The 17,780-nt window shown below is 36.5% G+C and overlaps 1 protein-coding gene across 2 annotated transcripts; it reads left to right on the forward strand.

Moving 5' to 3' along the window:
• The first annotated feature begins 1,049 nt into the window (after nucleotides 1-1,049).
• On the forward strand, nucleotides 1,050-16,490 carry PLRG1 (pleiotropic regulator 1). Of its 2 annotated transcripts, XM_012783644.3 has the most exons (15): nucleotides 1,050-1,181; nucleotides 2,572-2,678; nucleotides 3,706-3,848; nucleotides 4,547-4,600; nucleotides 5,683-5,776; nucleotides 6,292-6,379; nucleotides 8,995-9,096; nucleotides 10,088-10,180; nucleotides 12,020-12,169; nucleotides 12,259-12,360; nucleotides 12,922-13,024; nucleotides 13,781-13,889; nucleotides 14,877-15,016; nucleotides 15,514-15,707; nucleotides 16,268-16,490. In XM_012783644.3, the coding sequence occupies exons 1-15, from the start codon at nucleotides 1,173-1,175 to the stop codon at nucleotides 16,325-16,327; spliced, it is 1,548 nt and encodes a 515-aa protein (XP_012639098.1). In that variant the 5' UTR covers nucleotides 1,050-1,172; the 3' UTR covers nucleotides 16,328-16,490. The 2 variants fall into 2 exon arrangements, with proteins under 2 accessions (XP_012639098.1, XP_012639099.1); XM_012783645.2 differs by lacking the exons at nucleotides 1,050-1,181; nucleotides 2,572-2,678 and adding an exon at nucleotides 2,952-3,023.
• The last annotated feature ends 1,290 nt before the right edge of the window (nucleotides 16,491-17,780 follow it).

The raw sequence follows: 17,780 nt of genomic DNA on the forward strand, positions 1-17,780 counted from the left end.
ACTTTTAAAGAAAATTAGTTCTTAGGTCAAACTCACACTCAAATTCAGAGATGATTGTATTTTCAAGTAAAAACATGACCTTAATGTTTTTAATGAATTTCTAAATGAGATTGTTGATTCACTTGGCTATGCTTTTGCTAGACTATTTTCCACTCTCAAAGTATATGCTGTAGGCTCTGGGTACAGGACCGGTGAAGTCAAAGCTGGGTGAGGGGAATATTCGTCTGTTTAAGTTTGCAAATGCCCAACACCATCGATTTTTCTTTTTACACAGAAAAACAACTGGGCATGATTGATCACAACCTGCAGATTTTACCTGGGTAGAAAACAAAATACCAATAGTTGGTACCAGGATGTGCATATATAAATATGGCTAACGTCTCCAATTGTGTCTTTCTTCCACCAGCTTTGAAAAGCTGTACCCTGGCATTGTTGAAGCCGCAGACACCCATGAAACGGCCAAGAGTTATGCAGTTTTGAGAAATTAATATCTATGTAGTAGAAAATAAATTTGCCATAATCTGTTAAAACAAAATTGTTTTGCATAGAGCTACATGTCAAAACTTCCCAGATTGAAACAACTATTCCGCAACACTCACTCAACAAGTGCTTACTGGACTGCTTAAGTAAAACGGCTTTTAGGCGTTAAGCCTACACCAGCGCCTAGTGCTTCCAGCCAGGATTGGAACCAGGCGACAGAAAGCGCGCAGGCGACCCCCAAAGGGAGCAGGGCTGTGGGAGAGCCTTAGAACCCGCGGGGTTTGCTCTCCAGACCGTTAACAAAATAAAAATACATAAATAAATAAAAAGCATTAAGTTTCCGGGCAACACAGCACAAACAACCAGGGACCCAAAGCAAAACATTTAAGTCTGAGAGTAAGGCAGAAAACACCTATTTCCTGACGTCTTCAGAGAGACGAGTGAAACCCGGCAAGCGCGCGCTTCCAGGAGCCTCCGCCCTCAGCCCGAGACCCCGCCCCGGAGGCGGTCTCAATGACAAAGGCCCGCCTCTCGATCCCAGAGTCGGGCGAGTTCAACGCGCGTGCGCGCGGCTTTCATCACATCCGGCGCCAGGCCTCCCGGTTCCGGAAGGGGCCGCACAGTTGTGGCGGCAGGTTCTGCGTTGGTGCTTAGTGTTCTTCGCTGCTGGACGTGGGGTACACGGCAGCATCATGGTCGAGGTAAAGTGACACTTGGGTTCTCAAGAGTCGGTTGCCTCTGGACTGTTTTTTGTTTTTTTCTGGCAGCGGGCGTGGGTGATCGAGAGTGCTTGGAGTCTGGGGAGAGGCTGCGAGAAGGAGCTGTTTGGCCGAGGCTGGGTGGTCTTAAGGTTTTTGGGGGAGGGAGAGAGGCACCATGTGGAAACCCGAGGGGGAGGTTCCGTCTGGGCGGGAAGCCTGACATAATGCGTCTAGTCCTCTTAGCCCTTGGGAGCTGGGCACTGTCCTCGGAGGCGGGGCTTCTGTTGATGTGCGACCACTGGTATTTGTCGCCTGCGGGGTAGTGCCAGTGATTCTGTGTCCTAAACGACTGGCATCTTCTCTATCTTGCGTTCAGTTCGTCTCTTCTTTCAGCTCTACCGCCAGAAAACTTGACGTTCTTTACATCTTTCCCTAGCTTAAACAACCATTCTATCAGGAAGCCTTGTCCTATAAGAAGATAAGACCCAAATATTGTTTGATATCATCCACTTTTCTCCATATCCACTGCAGTCTGCCTTAATTCAGACCAACATTATCTTTTCATCGGGCCTGGTGTGTTAGTTTACAGTTGGTCACCTTGCTTTCATTTTTGTTCTCCTATAAGTTGTTCTGTTTAAAACATTAAGTTGGCATGCTTTTCTTGCTTAGAACCTTTTACTGGCCCTGTGTTACTGGAGCAAAAATATAGACTGTTGTAATGGTCTGAAAATCTTTACCTAATTTGGACCTTGTCTACCCTTGTAACCTTGTCTTGTACTACAGCGCACCCTGTCACCCAACATACACAACTGTGCTACCCTCCTGGCATCATTTCAGTTACTGAACACCTTTGTACATGACATTTCCCTTTGCCTAGATTGTTCTTAACCTCTATTCTGTGCAAGGCTAATTCCCTCTCTTCTTAAAGATCACCTCAGAGAGATCTTTCACAGTTACAATTAGTTCTTTCATTCTTTGTCTCAGCCCTTTGCTTGTTGCCTTCATAGTGTTTATCAAAATGTGGAATTATTTTGCTTATTTTTATTTGTCTGCTTCCTCTTGAGCACAGGGACCATGACTGCCTTTTCATCATTCTGTTGTTAGCTTCTAGCATAGAATTTGCCAGGCATGTACTACGAGCTCAGTAAATATTTATTGAATAAATGACTAATCTCAGATATCACTCAGTTGCTCTACCTGGGGCCTTGGCCAAAGAGGAGCTTCCTCCTCTTCTCTGAACTTGACTTCTGTAGCTTGCTACAAGTAGCTGTGGTGAGTGGTATAAAGCTTTTTCTATAAACATGGAAAGTATGTAACTAATTTGACTGTAATTTAGGGTATGATATGTGTATTTTGTAGCTAGATCTGTAACTGTACTTTTTCTTTCTAGGAAGTACAGAAACATTCTGTGCACACTCTTGTGTTCAGGTCATTAAAAAGGACCCATGACATGTTTGTAGCTGATAACGGAAAACCTGTGCCTTTAGATGAAGAGAGGTAGGTATAGTTCTTTTTCAATTGCTAAAATATTTAAAATTCTAATATTGGGGGAAGAGAACAGGGAGAGGGAGACCTTTAAAGACTAGTTAGTAATACTAACAGTCACAGGCTATCCATTCAGTGATGGTGTTTTGGCATAGTTTAAACTGATTTAACTTTTTTTTGGCCTTATCTTTTACAGTAAAAATCCCATTAATTAAATGCATTTTACAAATACCCGATAATTAGGAGAGTCCCTTTTATAATCAATCACTTTGTATGTGCTTTCAGCTTCCCGCTGCTCTCAGAGCCTTGCTGAGCTGAAATTGTACCTGGCCAGTACCTCTACTCCCATCTTTTCTCGTTAGTATGGTGAAGAGTTTTGAGTGGTGGCATAATTTTGGTTCTACATCTCCAGCTCAAGTCTGGGCTTGCATTACGTGCAGTGTTCCTTCTTTGTCCTTTACCCTTCTTTTAAAAATCTACTTAATTCCTCAAATAAGCGTTTATATTTAATTTATAAAATGGACTATTCTTAAAAGTAATATAAGTGCATTTCTTTTTAAAATACTGAACTAATTAAGTAGTTTGATTAGTTCTCACTAATCTTTTTAGATACATTTGGTAAAAGTTGCTATAGAAGTTTTTACTATATTTTTATATTTAGACATTTGAAAGAAAGTGTATTGACTTTGAAGTTTTTAAAAAGATATGTTAGTTTTCATATACTTTTAAGCCCGTCGGATCCTTGATAATTCATCGTGAAAGGTTTTGTATTTATTAGGTAGCAAACCAAAATATTACTTAGGTTTAATGAATACTATGTGGTAGATTGTGAGCAAATGTAAATAGATTTGGTGTGGAAATGCACTTGGAAATTTTTTGATTCTTTAAAATACTGTTTAACTTGAAAATCTTACTAGAAACTTTTTCTACATGATTGGGCAAATTTAAGCTATTTAAGTACTTGTTTCTTGGCTATCTGTAAACGCTTGCATTGGAAAGTATTTAAAGATACAATCTTATGTTTATAATTTTTAAATAGTCACAAACGAAAAATGGCAATCAAGCTTCGTAATGAATATGGTCCTGTGTTGCATATGCCTACTTCAAAAGAAAATTTTAAAGAGAAGGGCCCTCAGAATGCAGCGGATTCATATGGTCATAAACAGTATCCTGCCAATCAAGGTGAGCATGGTGTTATCAGAAATGTCAGAACTTATATGTGAATTTTAACAATAGAAAAACTAATAAAATGAGTTATTAGTGCCCCTCCTAGAGGGACTAACTGTGGTCATTGTTTAATAGCTGTACCAGTATTTTAATGAAAGTCTTATTTCCTCATGGAAGTAATGAAATTACATTGGTTGATGGCTTTTTTCTTATAGAAAATACAAGTGGTAGTATAATGAGAGTAGAAAGTCTTAGGATTTGGGGAATGTCACAGTGAAAGTTAAAAGAAAAATTTAGAGAATATTCCTAACCTTAGGGAGACCATATCTGTCTTTCGTCAGTAATATGAAACTAAGTACTGAAATTCTAATGAATTAAAAGAATCCAAGATTCCATAGGAAACCATTTGTTTGGAAGAAACAGTCAGAATGGATTGTCACTTGATAGGAAGGCCTCTTTATACACCAGTGCTATATAGCAAATGCATAAGCCTTCTTGGCCTTCTATCAGCAAATGGGCCAGGAAATAGCTGCGTACACAGTTTACAAAGATCAAAACAAAAATGATCAACTTCTTTTTTTGTCTGAGGTTTGAATTTAGTTGGAAAAATTTGAGAAATCCAGTTGATATTATTTGATACATTAAAAAAGATGATACTTCTCTTAAGATAAATTCACCACTGATGAATTTTTTTCTTTCCTTTTTTTTTTTAGGACAAGATGTTGAATATTTGGTGACAGGTACTCATCCGTATCCACCAGGACCTGGTTAGTGAGCTGTTGCTTATTGAAGTGTTGTATTGTTGTGTGTATTTTCACGAATGAGCCAATAATAAGATTCCTCTTGCCTGTAAAATATAGGATAAGCTCAGTAACCAAGCATCCATACATAGCTTTTTAGATGATAATTACTAACACTCATATGCATCAATTCAGCAAATATTTCTTTTTTTTTTTTTTTGAGACAGAGTCTCACTTTGTTGCCCAGGCTAGAGTGAGTGCCGTGGCGTCAGCCTGGCTCACAGCAACCTCAGTCTCCTGGGCTAATTTTTTTTTGTATATATATTTTTAGTTAGTCAATTAATTTCTTTCTATATTTTGGTAGAGACGGGGTCTTGCTCAGGCTGGTTTTGAACTCCTGACCTCGAGCAATCCGCCCGCCTCGGCCTCCCAGAGTGCTAGGATTACAGGCGTGAGCCACCGCGCCCGGCCCAAATATTTCTTAAGTAGCTATATTTTTCAAGCACTGTGATAGGAATTTAAAAACAGTAAAACTGCTCCAGGCCTAGATAAGTTAATTATCTGGTGGTTTAGGCAGACATGTAAGTATCACTAAGCTTATAAAAATGATAAAATGTTAGTATAAAAGCAGGTATGACATAAACATGTCCTCTAAGTGTGTAGAGTGATTGGCACATAGATGGAAAGGCCAGTATAACAGAGTAGAGAACAAAAAGCTTAATATACATAGAAAGTGCAGGAAATTCAGTGCTTGTTATTGTAGTACCTTAGATTCATTCTTGGAAAAATTGTTAATATTTGAGGTACTGTTTAATATTTTATTTTTGAAGGTAATGTCCAAATATAATAGACATTTAACTTTACTATCTTGGGCTAATTTAATGCCAGGTTGCTTATGATCAAATCAAATTTGAGTTATATATTATTAACCAATATTTATTGTAAAAAAAGTTAGAAACAAAGGTAAGCAAAACTTAATCAAAATTTGTATTATACCACCTGGAAAAAATAGCCATTTAGTATATGTTTTCCTCCATTATTTTATTTTACATGATTGTAAATGAAAATAAAGATAGTTACTACAAGGAATTGATTTTTTATTTTAATAGGGGTTGCTTTGACAGCAGATACTAAGATCCAGAGAATGCCAAGTGAATCAGCTGCGCAGTCCTTAGCAGTGGCATTACCTTCTTCTCAGGCCAGGTATGAAATATTATGCTTACAATTACAAAGATTTTCGAACCATATTTTACTGTTCACATTTTTCACAGTTTTAAATTTGTTATTTTTTTATTTTTTATTTTTTTAAAGAAACAGGATCTCACTCTGTTGCCTAGGCTAGAGTGTTGTGGCCTGATCAGAACTCACTATAACCTTGACCTCCTGGGCTCAAGTGATCTTCCTACCTCAGCCTCCCAAGTAGCTGGGACTATAGGCACATACCACACCTGGCTAATTTTGTAATGTTTTGTAGAGATGGGGTTTGCTGTATTGCCCCAGCTGGTCAGGAACTCGTGGCCTCAAGCAATCCTCCCACCTTGGCCTCTCAAAGTGCTGCGATTATAGGTGTGAGCACAGCACCTGGCCTAAATTTGTTTCTTTACTATGTGACATTTTCCTTTATCAGGCTTACAAAAATTTAAGATATAGGGTTGGTTTTGTTGAATACATGACTGGAAGCATTAATTGATTTGAATGTAATATTTCTTTTGCCTCAGGGCCGATGCAAATCGTACTGCACCTGGTGGAAATGAGTACCGACATCCTGGGGCTCCTGACCGTTCACAGCCTGCAGCAATGAATTCAGTAAGTTTCCCTGTGTCAAATAATGGGTTACTAACGTTTGGAGCAGCACATTGCCTTATTTCCCTTTATCCCAAATGTCTTACTGAAATATTAAAGAAATGAACACTTCCTTGGAATTGTTAAGATAAATAGCAGCTTTAGCAAGTCATTAATATTCCACAGCCCTAACTTGTTAGTAAATTGACATATTTTTTAGAATTCAAAATTCTCTTATTTCTGTGTCTACTTGTACTTTGTGCATAGTATATATTTTAATCAAGATACTGTGATCTTGGTATTTATTGCCCACTATTAAAAGTACAAGGAGTGTTCTGAAACTTATGTATGTGTTAAATTGGAAAGTCTTTTTTTATTAAATTCTAACTTGGTTTATATAGTTAGAGTGGAGTGCTATAAGTGTTGTAATATTCATGGACTGTACAACTAGTCTTATAAGTCAGCATTTAGAAATACCTGAATTTATCTAAGTAAATGGCAGCTGCTCTTGGTTTGGTGAAAGTAGTTGTAGAGAGAATAACTGAAAATATGCAGTTTATTTTGTTATGCCGTTGCTTGAAATAAGTGTGGGCTTTACTTCCTCAGTTTGTTATGCAGTTGATTTGGCTTTATGAAGTGAATGCATTTGTAACCCTCACACCCCATTTCTTCCTTTATCCTCCATTCAAGGCATATCTCAGTCCAGGCTCTCTGCCTTCTTAGGAGGATATAATTTAAGCTTCTTGAGGGCAAGAACTTTATGGGCTTAAGTGTTGGATGAATGAATGGAAAGATGGTAACAATAGATGGTATGTCAACTGGTATAACTTTAAAAATAGTATTTAAATACTATATTAGAAGATAGAGGCGGGGTGCGGTGGCTCATGCCTGTAATCCTATCTCCCTGGGAGGCCGAGGCGGGCGGATTGTTTGAGGTCAAGGTCAGGAGTTTGAAACTAGCCTGAGCAAGAGTGAGACCTCGTCTCTACTATAAATAGAAAGAAATTAATTGGCCAACTAATATATATAGAAAAAAAATAGGCGGTCATGGTGGTGCATGCCTGTAGTCCCAGCTGCTCAGGAGGCTGAGGCAGGAGGATTGCTTGAGCCCAGGAGTTTGAGGTTTCTGTGAGCTAGGCTGACGCCATGGCACTCACTCTAGCCTGAGCAACAAATTGAGACTCTGTCTCAAAAAAAAAGAAGATAGACAGAAAATCTGTCAGTCTCTCCTTTGCTATATTAAATCAATACTGTTAAAGTATGGCAATGAAAGGCAGTGTCATTAATACATTTAAAATGACTTGAATAGTGATAGGAGCTTACACGAAGCATTTAATACTTTTAAAATCTTCATCATAACCCTACGAGATAGTCATTATTCTTCCCAGTTTACAAATAAGGCACACATAGAGGTTACATAATTTTTACCCAAGGTCAGCCCTCTGGTTTTTGAACCCATATACAGTGATATGTGCTCTTAAGTGTAATGTTTAAGCCTCTCTCAGGTTTTCAATTTTTTTTTCATTATTTTTATTTTAACGTATTATGGAGGTACAAGTGTTAAGCTTGCATATATTACCCTTTCCCCCCTACCCCCTTGAGTAAGAGCTTCAAGCGTGTCCATCCCCCAAACGTTGCACATCTTACTCGTTGTGGTTGTATATGCCCATCCCCCCCTCCCCCCTCCCACCCTCCCGAGACCCGATAAATGTTACTCCTATATGTCCACTTAGGTGTTGATCTGTTAACACCAATTTGCTGGTGAGTACATGTGGTGCTGGTTTTTCCATTCTTGAGGTACTTCACTTAGTAGAATGGGTTCCAGCTCTATCCAGGAATATACAAGAGGTGCTATATCACCATTGTTTCTTAAAGCTGAGTAGTACTCCATGGAATACATATACCACATTTTATTAATCCACCCATGAATTGATGGGTACTTGGGTTGTTTCCACAGCTTTGCAATTGTGAATTGTACTGCTGTAAACATTCGAGTGCAGGTGTCTTTTTTGTAGAGTGTCATTTGATCTTTTGGATAGATGCCCAGTAGTGGGATTGCTGGATCAAATGGTAGATCTACTTGTATCGCTTTGAGAGGTATCTCCATATTGCTTTCAACAGAGGTTGAACTAGTTTGCAGTCCCACCAGCAATGTAGGAGTGTTCCTCTCTCTCCACATCCACGCCAGCATTTGTTGTTTGGGGACTTTTTGATAAAGACCATTCTCACTGGAGTTAAGTGATATCTCATTGTGGTTTTGATTTGCATTTCCCTGATGATTAGAGATGTTGACATAGCATCTCTAATCATTCATATGTTTGTTGGCCATTATTCTGTCTTCTTTTGAGAAGTTTCTGTTTATGTCCTGTTTCTGTTCATTGCCCATTTTTTGATAGGGTTGTTTGATTTTTTTCTTGCTGATTTTCCTGAGTTCTAATTTCTTTTTAAAATTAATGTACAGAAAATTTTTTTTCATTATTGGAAAATGAATCTAAGATGAGTCTTAGAAAAAATGTTTGCTTTTCATTTAAGGAAAAAACTTTCATAAGTCCCCTCTTTCAATCTCCACTTGTGAATTAATAACATGAAACCTTAAGTATGATATCTTTTAATAATAATGTAATCTATTGCATATCTAGATTGTCATGGAGGCCGGCAACACCAAGAACTCTGCACTCATGGCTAAAAAAGCCCCTACAATGCCAAAACCCCAGTGGCACCCACCATGGAAACTCTATAGGGTGAGCAAATCTGTATTTTATTTCATTATGTGAAACACGATTGCTTTCCGCTTGACTAGGGCTGAAGAATAGAATAAGGAGGAAAAGAGTGAATATGAAAATTGACAGAGAGATTTGAAGTAGATTGAGAAGGGACTTAGGCACTATCTTAAAAAATATTTTGGGAAGGAGACTTTCTTCAGTAAAAGCTATGTGTATTTTGTATAACATATTGATAGAAGGCTACAAAATGTGGAGAGCAGACAAAATAAATTTGGGAAAGTGTTTGAAATATTTAATATGAATGAAGGTTGAGGGGAAAAAACACCCTATAAAGTTTCTTTGGAACTACCAATTATCTGCTCAACTATAATAAATTAAAATGTTACAAAATATATCAGACTTAAAATGTATATAGTAGGAAATGTACAGCTACACATAATTTAGTATATATTTTAAGATTTTTATTTTTCAAATGTTTGCACAATAAAAGACTTTTCTGGTGTACAGGGCTAATGAGTTTTAATTGATGTTTAGGTTTGGGTAACTACTTACCACAATTAGGAGGTAGAAGTTACATCACCTCAAAAAGAAACTCTATGCTATTTTATAGTCATACCCTCCTCCACCCTGACAACCACTGATCTGTTTTCTATCACTATAATTGTGTCTTTTTGACTATGTCATAAAAATGGAATCCTAACAGTATGCACTTTTTGAGACTGGCTTCCTTCACTCCGCTTAATGCTATTGAGATTCATTCAAGTTGTATGTCAGTAATGCGTTCTTTTTTATTGCTGAGTGGTATCCCATTGCGGTATAACACAATTAGTGTGTCTGTTTACCTATTGAAGATAACTTAATATTTATTATTCTAAAATCTAATTGTCAAATAATCTTACAAGCTTATGATTTGAAGATGGAGGAGGGGCAGTTCAAACCAGGGTTGTGGTTAAAAATACATTGTAACTTCTGTGTTAATGTGTCTGCCCATTCTACTTTTTAAACACAGGTGATCAGTGGGCATCTTGGCTGGGTTCGATGTATTGCTGTAGAACCTGGAAATCAGTGGTTTGTGACTGGATCTGCTGACAGAACTATAAAGGTAATAAGGAAGGAAGAAAAAAATAAAATAGGCCGGGCGCGGTGGCTCACGCCTGTAATCCTAGCACTCTGGGAGGCCGAGGCGGGCGGATTGCTCGAGGTTGGGAGTTCGAAACCATCCTGAGCGAGACCCCGTCTCTACTAAAAATGGAAAGAAATTAATTGACCAACTAAAAATATATATACAAAAAATTAGCCGGGCATGGTGGCACATGCCTGTAGTCCCAGCTACTTGGGAGGCTGAGGCAGGAGGATCGCTTGAGCCCAGGAGTTTGAGGTTGCTGTGAGCTAGGCTGACGCCAAGGCACTCACTCTAGCCTGGGCAACAAAAGTGAGACTCTGTCTCAAAAAAAAATAAAATAAAATAAAATAAAATAAACATGACTTTGTGTTTGTCATGTGAGTTTAATCTGTTGTAAATTATTTCCTATGATGGAAATTGCTGTTGCAGTTCCTCTGATTTCTTAGACCTGAATATAGAGTAAAATTATTATCTATACCAGTAAGAGTTTCAAATAGAAAATGTGAAAAATTTAGAGAACTATAAAAGAACATAGACCAATGTATAATTTTACCACTGTTAGGTTATTTGGATGAATTTCACTTTAGTATTTATTCTGTGCATATGTATCAATGCATTTACTTCTAAGCCTTTTTCCTGTGTGTAAATATGTAACTTTCCTAAAATCATTCTTGACATGTAATTTCTATCCTGCTTTTTTCACTTAATCTGTATCAAAGGCATATTCCTGTGAAATATTCAGCATCTTTTAAAATGGTTGCAAAGTATTAAAACATTTGGATATTCTTTAGTCCATTTCCCTATTGTTGGACATTAATTTTTTTAGCTTCTTGATGTTTACTATTATAGGTAATACTGTACTGAATCTTTATGCATGAAGTTTTTTCTGTATTTTAAATTATTTTGTAATGGTACATTTCCAGAAAAAGAATGAATTGGTCAAGTATTTTTGAGACTGGTACTGAAAGTATAAAGTACTTTTCAAAATGAGTGAATTGATAACTTGCAGTGTATGAGGGGATCTTTTTCAGCATGTTATATATTCCTTTAAAAATAGCTGCTAATATGATAAGCAAAAATGAGTATCTAATCCTTTTTTAACTGTTAATATAAAATTTCTAGTGAAGTCAGACTTTTTTATATCTTTATTTGCTGCTTTTAGTGTTTCTTTAAATTGTTACCATCCTTGGCTAATTTAATGTTATGATGTTTATACTGCTATTATCAATGATATCTTTGTATATTAAGAATATTAGTCTTTTGTCATCTATTGGAAATATTTTCCCAGTTTGAGCATTCCATTTTATTCTTTTTATTTTTCTTGCTCTTTTTTTTTTTTTTGAGACAGAGTCTCGCTTTGTTGTCCAGGCTAGAGTGAGTGCCGTGGCGTCAGCCTAGCTCACAGCAACCTCAAACTCCTGGGCTCGAGCGATCCTTCTGCCTCAGCCTCCCAAGTAGCTGGGACTACAGGCATGCGCCACCATGCCCGGCTAATTTTTTATATATATATATCAGTTGGCCAATTAATTTCTTTCTATTTATAGTAGAGACGGGGTCTCGCTCTTGCTCAGGCTGGTTTTGAACTCCTGACCTTGAGCAATCCGCCCGCCTCGGCCTCCCAAGAGCTAGGATTATAGGCGTGAGCCACCGCGCCCGGCCTTTCTTGCTCTTTTTTGAAGGGGAATCATCTTGTAGAATTTTTAATTTTTATATATTTCCATCTTTTTATTTTTCTCTTTGAAGTCTTAATTTTAACATCAGGATTCTGAAAATATGCTTTGGAAACAAACGAAAAAAATAAATATTCTTTGATTGCAGATCTGGGACTTGGCTAGTGGCAAACTGAAACTGTCATTGACCGGACATATTAGTACAGTGCGGGGTGTGATAGTAAGCACAAGGAGCCCCTACCTGTTCTCTTGTGGAGAAGACAAGCAAGTAAAATGCTGGGATCTTGAATATAATAAGGTAAGCTTGGAGTTATGGGTTTAAAACATTATGAGCCAATGTTTATCTTTCTAATTCTAGAAGTTTTAACTTTTCTGCTTGATCCTTAGGTTATAAGGCACTATCATGGACATCTAAGTGCAGTGTATGGTTTGGATTTGCACCCAACAATCGATGTACTGGTAACCTGTAGTCGAGATTCAACTGCTCGGGTAAATGGGATAGAGCTATGTGTTTGTGTGTAAATATGTTGTATCTCATAATATACATATTTGGTTTCAGAGTCTTCTATTGTTTGATAGTGAATTGAAGACAGTTGTCTTGACTCAATAATACACTAGTCATGGGGTTTTTTTGGGGGGGAGGGTTGGGTTTGGGTTTTTTTGGTGTTTTTCCACCTTAGTTTTCAGTTCTAGACAATGCTTATTGTTATTAGTGTCCTGTTCTTGAAATATGACACTCTCACCTTCCATTCTATCACCACAATTATTGTCCATTAGCTCTTTCATTCAGTAGGCCCAAAAGTACTCCCAGAACATCCATTCTGAAGACTTTTAGTACCCTGGTCTTTTAGGCTTTTTTTTTTCTTGGCAATTGCCTTCTATCTATATTCCTCTCCTAACTTACAGGATCATTATCATTCACTTAAGCACTTTCTTCATTATATTCAGGCACAGTTGTATAGTAAATTCCCAGTCTTGAATCGATCCAGTTGTCTGCCTGAGATATGAATACCTATTCTTTCTGACAGTATGTCTATTGTGTTTTTATAGATTTGGGATGTGAGAACTAAAGCCAGTGTACACACATTATCTGGACATACAAATGCAGTTGCTACAGTGAGGTGTCAGGCTGCAGAACCACAGATTATTACAGGTGTGATCGATACTTTCAAGGTTACAGCATATTTGTATCAGAATGTATTTTAATTATGCATATATTTTTATATTCACTGTGACTCGTGTTTTATATTGTGTTTATAGTGTTGTGTCATCATTATATATTTTAATCATGGGCATTTGAAATTTATTGTAAGATTTCATTCATTTTTATGTCATACTTTTTTACATATAGAGTATGTCATACGTAATATCCTGTTTGACTAGAAAATGGTGCTGTTAGATACAATTAAGTATTGTTTTATTGTGTTGAATTATTCTAGGAAGTTGAAGCTAGAAGACAAAATACCCTAAGATCAATAAACTTTAGAATTGATTAGAATCTTATTTTGCTCAAAATAAGGTTAATAACAATGGATTTTTACTTCAAGATTAGAAAATAATTCCTTCACCTGATATATTTTATTAACTAAAAAAAAAAAAAATCATTAGAGTTTTTCCCTTTCTCTCCACTAGCGGATAAAATTATATATTTGTTGTATTTTTTATTTGTATTTGTTCTAGCTGTTCAGTTGACAGTGAATCAAGTGTTATATTGCATTTTTAAAAAAATAAAATTTAAAATCAAGCTAGAATATTGAAACTATGAAGAAATTAGCCAAGACTAATTTCTAAGTGGTATGACTCATTTAGAATATATATGTTTATGGAAGAACATATTTTATTATATTTAACTTTTGCATTCTTTCTCCTGGTCTATGTTTTGGGGGGGTTATATATATTTTGGTTACAGGAAGCCATGACACTACAATACGATTATGGGATTTGGTGGCTGGAAAAACAAGAGTGACATTAACAAATCACAAAAAATCAGTCCGGGCTGTGGTTTTACATCCAAGACAGTAAGTGTCTTCCTAATTAGCTTCTCTTTTTTCTTCAATTCTTGGTATAGTCTTGAAGTACCAACATTAGCACCACTTCTGGTAATCATTTAGCTACTGTCATTTCCAGGCCTCTGCCACTTATGAACATGGGTTTCTTTTATTTTCCTTATGTACCATTTTGTTTTATGCCCTGTGGTAAGATGATGAAAGCCTTCTACATAGTGACAAATCAATAATGTCAAATGAGACGATATAAATAAGTCATGGTTAAACATTGCATGTCAAAATAGAAGGTATAAGTGGCTGGGCTTAAGGTCTTGGACATAAATGATATTGGACATTGAGACAAACATAGAATAATTGAATTCTTAAGGAGGAAATTAGTATACATAGAAAAAAATAGTAAGAACCGTGATCCTTATAGTCAGGATAGCCAAAGAAGTGGAGCATAATATCACAGCCTATTGTTTCTTGTATCAGATCACCTCTGACATGTTTCTGGTTATGTTCATGTTGTTTCTCTCCCTCATCTCCCTCTCTTCTTCCTGTCTCCCTAACCTATTCCCTCTCTCTTTCTTCCTTCCTATCCCTGTCTTCCTCACTCCCTTTTTTCTTCTCCCTCACTCTCTTCTCTCTTCCTTGTGCCTTCTGTTCCTTTCCTTCTCTCCTCTTTTCTCTGTTCCTCTCTCCAAAATAGTTGCCTAACCCTTTGTTCTTTATTTGAAATTAGGCATTTGCACATTTATTGTTCTTGCTTAGTGTAGAACGTTGGGGAAATGAAAGGAGAACAAAATTTAAAATACATATGAAAAAATTCAAAAATCTGATTTAACTTGGGACAAATGTCTTGATATTTTTACATGTTGATATGACAGTATTATTTTGCTGAAACTACATTGATCAGTGAGTACACATGCAAAATAAAGCCATAATAAGCTTTTTTAAACCCACCTCTTTATCTAACTTGGTTTACTTTGCCATTAATTCTTTTTTATATTATTTCAGTTACACATTTGCATCTGGTTCTCCAGATAACATAAAGCAGTGGAAATTCCCTGATGGAAGTTTCATTCAAAATCTTTCTGGTCATAATGCTATTATTAACACACTGACTGTAAATTCTGATGGAGTTCTTGTATCTGGAGGTAAAATACGATTTTTATAATAAATGTGTTCAGTCTGTCGTTTTTTCTTTTAGTGAATGAATAAACATTGGTAATATTTCTAAACAGTCACACATAAGTACCCTGTAGCACTTGCTTGATTAGAGTGCATTTGGCTGTTCATATGTGTGTTCATGCATAGACCTAATTCATGTAGCATATTTCATAGTTTAGCCCTCTTGAGTGCCACCTTATGAATCTGAGGGATTATTGCTGGGAATTGCCTAAAGTTTGGTTGGGTGTTTTGGAATTGGATGTAAGATTTTGTGGGGTTTTTTAAGATTTATGATAAATTCTGAATTAAGCACAGATGAAAGTAAACAAACTGGTAGTAAGAGAAGCTTGAGTGCCTATATCTTACATATCTTTATTAACTATAGTTATTGCCGTGGTGCTTGGGCTAATGTTTGTTGGTTAGTAAATGTTGTCAAGCTGAGCTGCTGAAGGACACAAAGTGTAATTAGATCTTTCCCTTTAAGCCGACAATGGCACTATGCATCTTTGGGACTGGAGAACTGGTTACAATTTTCAGCGAGTTCATGCAGCTGTGCAGCCTGGGTCTTTGGACAGTGAATCAGGAATATTTGCCTGTGCTTTTGATCAGTCTGAGAGTCGATTACTAACAGCTGAAGCTGATAAAACCATTAAAGTGTACAGAGAGGATGATACAGCGGTAAGTTATCTGTTTCACATACATTTTGAAGTAAAATAAAACAGCCATACCAATTTGGCAAATGTATTCATTTAATTATCAGAAGGAAAAATAATCTTTAGAGTGTTAAGGTTTTTGTCATCTTGACTAGTGTCTGCTCATAGATTTCTTTATTGGTTTCATTAATGCCACTGAATCCCATTGATGGTTTTAATTTTTTCCCAACTTTTCTTACTATAGTTACTAGGAAAATGTTGCATTAAGAATAACATCAAATACATAGATTGCTATGCAGATTAATTCAAGTATCATAACCTTTGGTGTTACTTGAATATCTAAATAGAAATAGAAATTTTATTTTAGATGAAAAACTACAGACTAAAGTTGTAATGAGCCCATTTATCTTTTATTAGACTTGGATAATGCCAAAAGTTTGTCAACTCTTCTGAAAAAAAGACCTGCTAAATGTATAATGCCAAGTAATATGCTAGAGTAGATACCTTATTTTTGTTGGAAAGGAAGTCAATTAAATATGAAGCGAACTAATAATAATTTATTTTAACTTCCTTTTCTATTTTTAGACAGAAGAAACTCATCCAGTCAGCTGGAAACCAGAGATTATCAAGAGAAAGAGATTTTAATGTGGCATTGTCTTTTTTTTTTCTTCTTTTTTTTTTTTTTTAAGCTTGGCGTTGATGAGGGTATCCAGTCATTTTGTGCTCTGGCTGGGAATATAAAGCAGAAACTCACTTGCTTGAATCATTGCTGCTTCATATTTTACAATAAACTGTCCCCTCCCCCTCACCCCCTGTGTTTTTATTTCTAGTTTGTGATACTAGGAGATAAGATGCAGATATCCAGCAAATGCAGGTTTATTGAACATAACTATTCTAAAAATAGAATATTTTGACCCTTTTTAAAAAATGCATACAACTATTATTTTGTCCTATTTTATAGGACATGTTTTGATGGGAATAGTAGTTAACCCTATAAAAACTAATATCCGTGACTGACAATTTGGGATTAGAAGATTCAAAGTCTTAATTTAACTTTCATATGTTTATTCCAAAAACAGTTTTTGAGTGCATGTTCTGCAAAGTTCTGCACTAGATACTGTTCAGGAAATAGATGAATAAAAATGTATCTGCCCTCTAATACTTCCAGTTTTGTAGCAGACTATAGAAATGCCATAGTAGAGTTACAAGTGAAATGCTGGGGGCATAAAGGATAAGACCGTTCCGTTTTTCCCAGGGAGGATTGTGGAAGACTTTTGATAGAGTAAGTGGTATTGGAGCTGACCTTGAAGTGAAAGAGAGGACAAAAGGAAAAGGCTATTCTAAGATGTGGTCTAAAGTGATGAACCCAGACACAGGAAAGTATATGGTGTGTTCTAGGATAAAGAATTGCCTGCTACAATTGAGTAATGAGGAGTAAAGCTGGCTTGTGGTATGGAAAGCTCATGTATTAAATTTGGATTTTATTCCACAAGCAGTAGGATACCAGTATTGGTATTGAGACCTGGGGAAAATAACTCTGGCAGTACCAGTGGAGCTATTTAAAGCTGTAGCAAAGGCTGCAGTCTTGTGGAGATTTTACAGAAAAGTGTTTCTAATACCTATGCCTCCTGGTAAATATGAGTTTTATAAATCCTGCCCTTGGGATCCCGGTTCCCCATCAGTCAAGATTTGTCTAACTTCACAGTCCGTAATTAGACAACATAGTTACAAGAATAATCATTTTTTTAAATTTTCCAAATTAAAAAATTGCACCAAGACTTTGAACAAGCATTTCCAATTACACTTATCCCATCTTGCATGCTGTAGGTGGGAGTATAATTGTTACAACCTTTAGGCGTGTAGTTGTCTGGAGCTTATCAAAAATGTTTGAATCCTTTGGCTACTAACTTCATTTCTAGGAAGCTGCCTAATAGAAATAATCTGACAAGAATACACAAGCAAGTTCATTGCACCTTTGTTCTATAATGATTAAAATTAGCCCAAATGTCCCTATCAGTAAGGGACTGGTTTGAAAGGTTAGTGTACCTTCATGCAATTATTTATATGTATTCATCAAGAGAATGAGGAATATCTGGAT

The sequence above is a fragment of the Microcebus murinus genome, chromosome 15, assembly GCF_040939455.1.
Source record: "Microcebus murinus isolate Inina chromosome 15, M.murinus_Inina_mat1.0, whole genome shotgun sequence".
NCBI classification, from domain to species: Eukaryota; Metazoa; Chordata; class Mammalia; order Primates; family Cheirogaleidae; genus Microcebus; species Microcebus murinus.

Coding starts and splice junctions, on each gene's coding strand:
- PLRG1 (XM_012783644.3), top strand. Junction 3,849..4,546: donor ACAGTATCCTGCCAATCAAG/GTGAGCATGGTG, acceptor TTTTTTTTTTAG/GACAAGATGTTGAATATTTG. Junction 12,170..12,258: donor GGGATCTTGAATATAATAAG/GTAAGCTTGGAG, acceptor CTTGATCCTTAG/GTTATAAGGCACTATCATGG.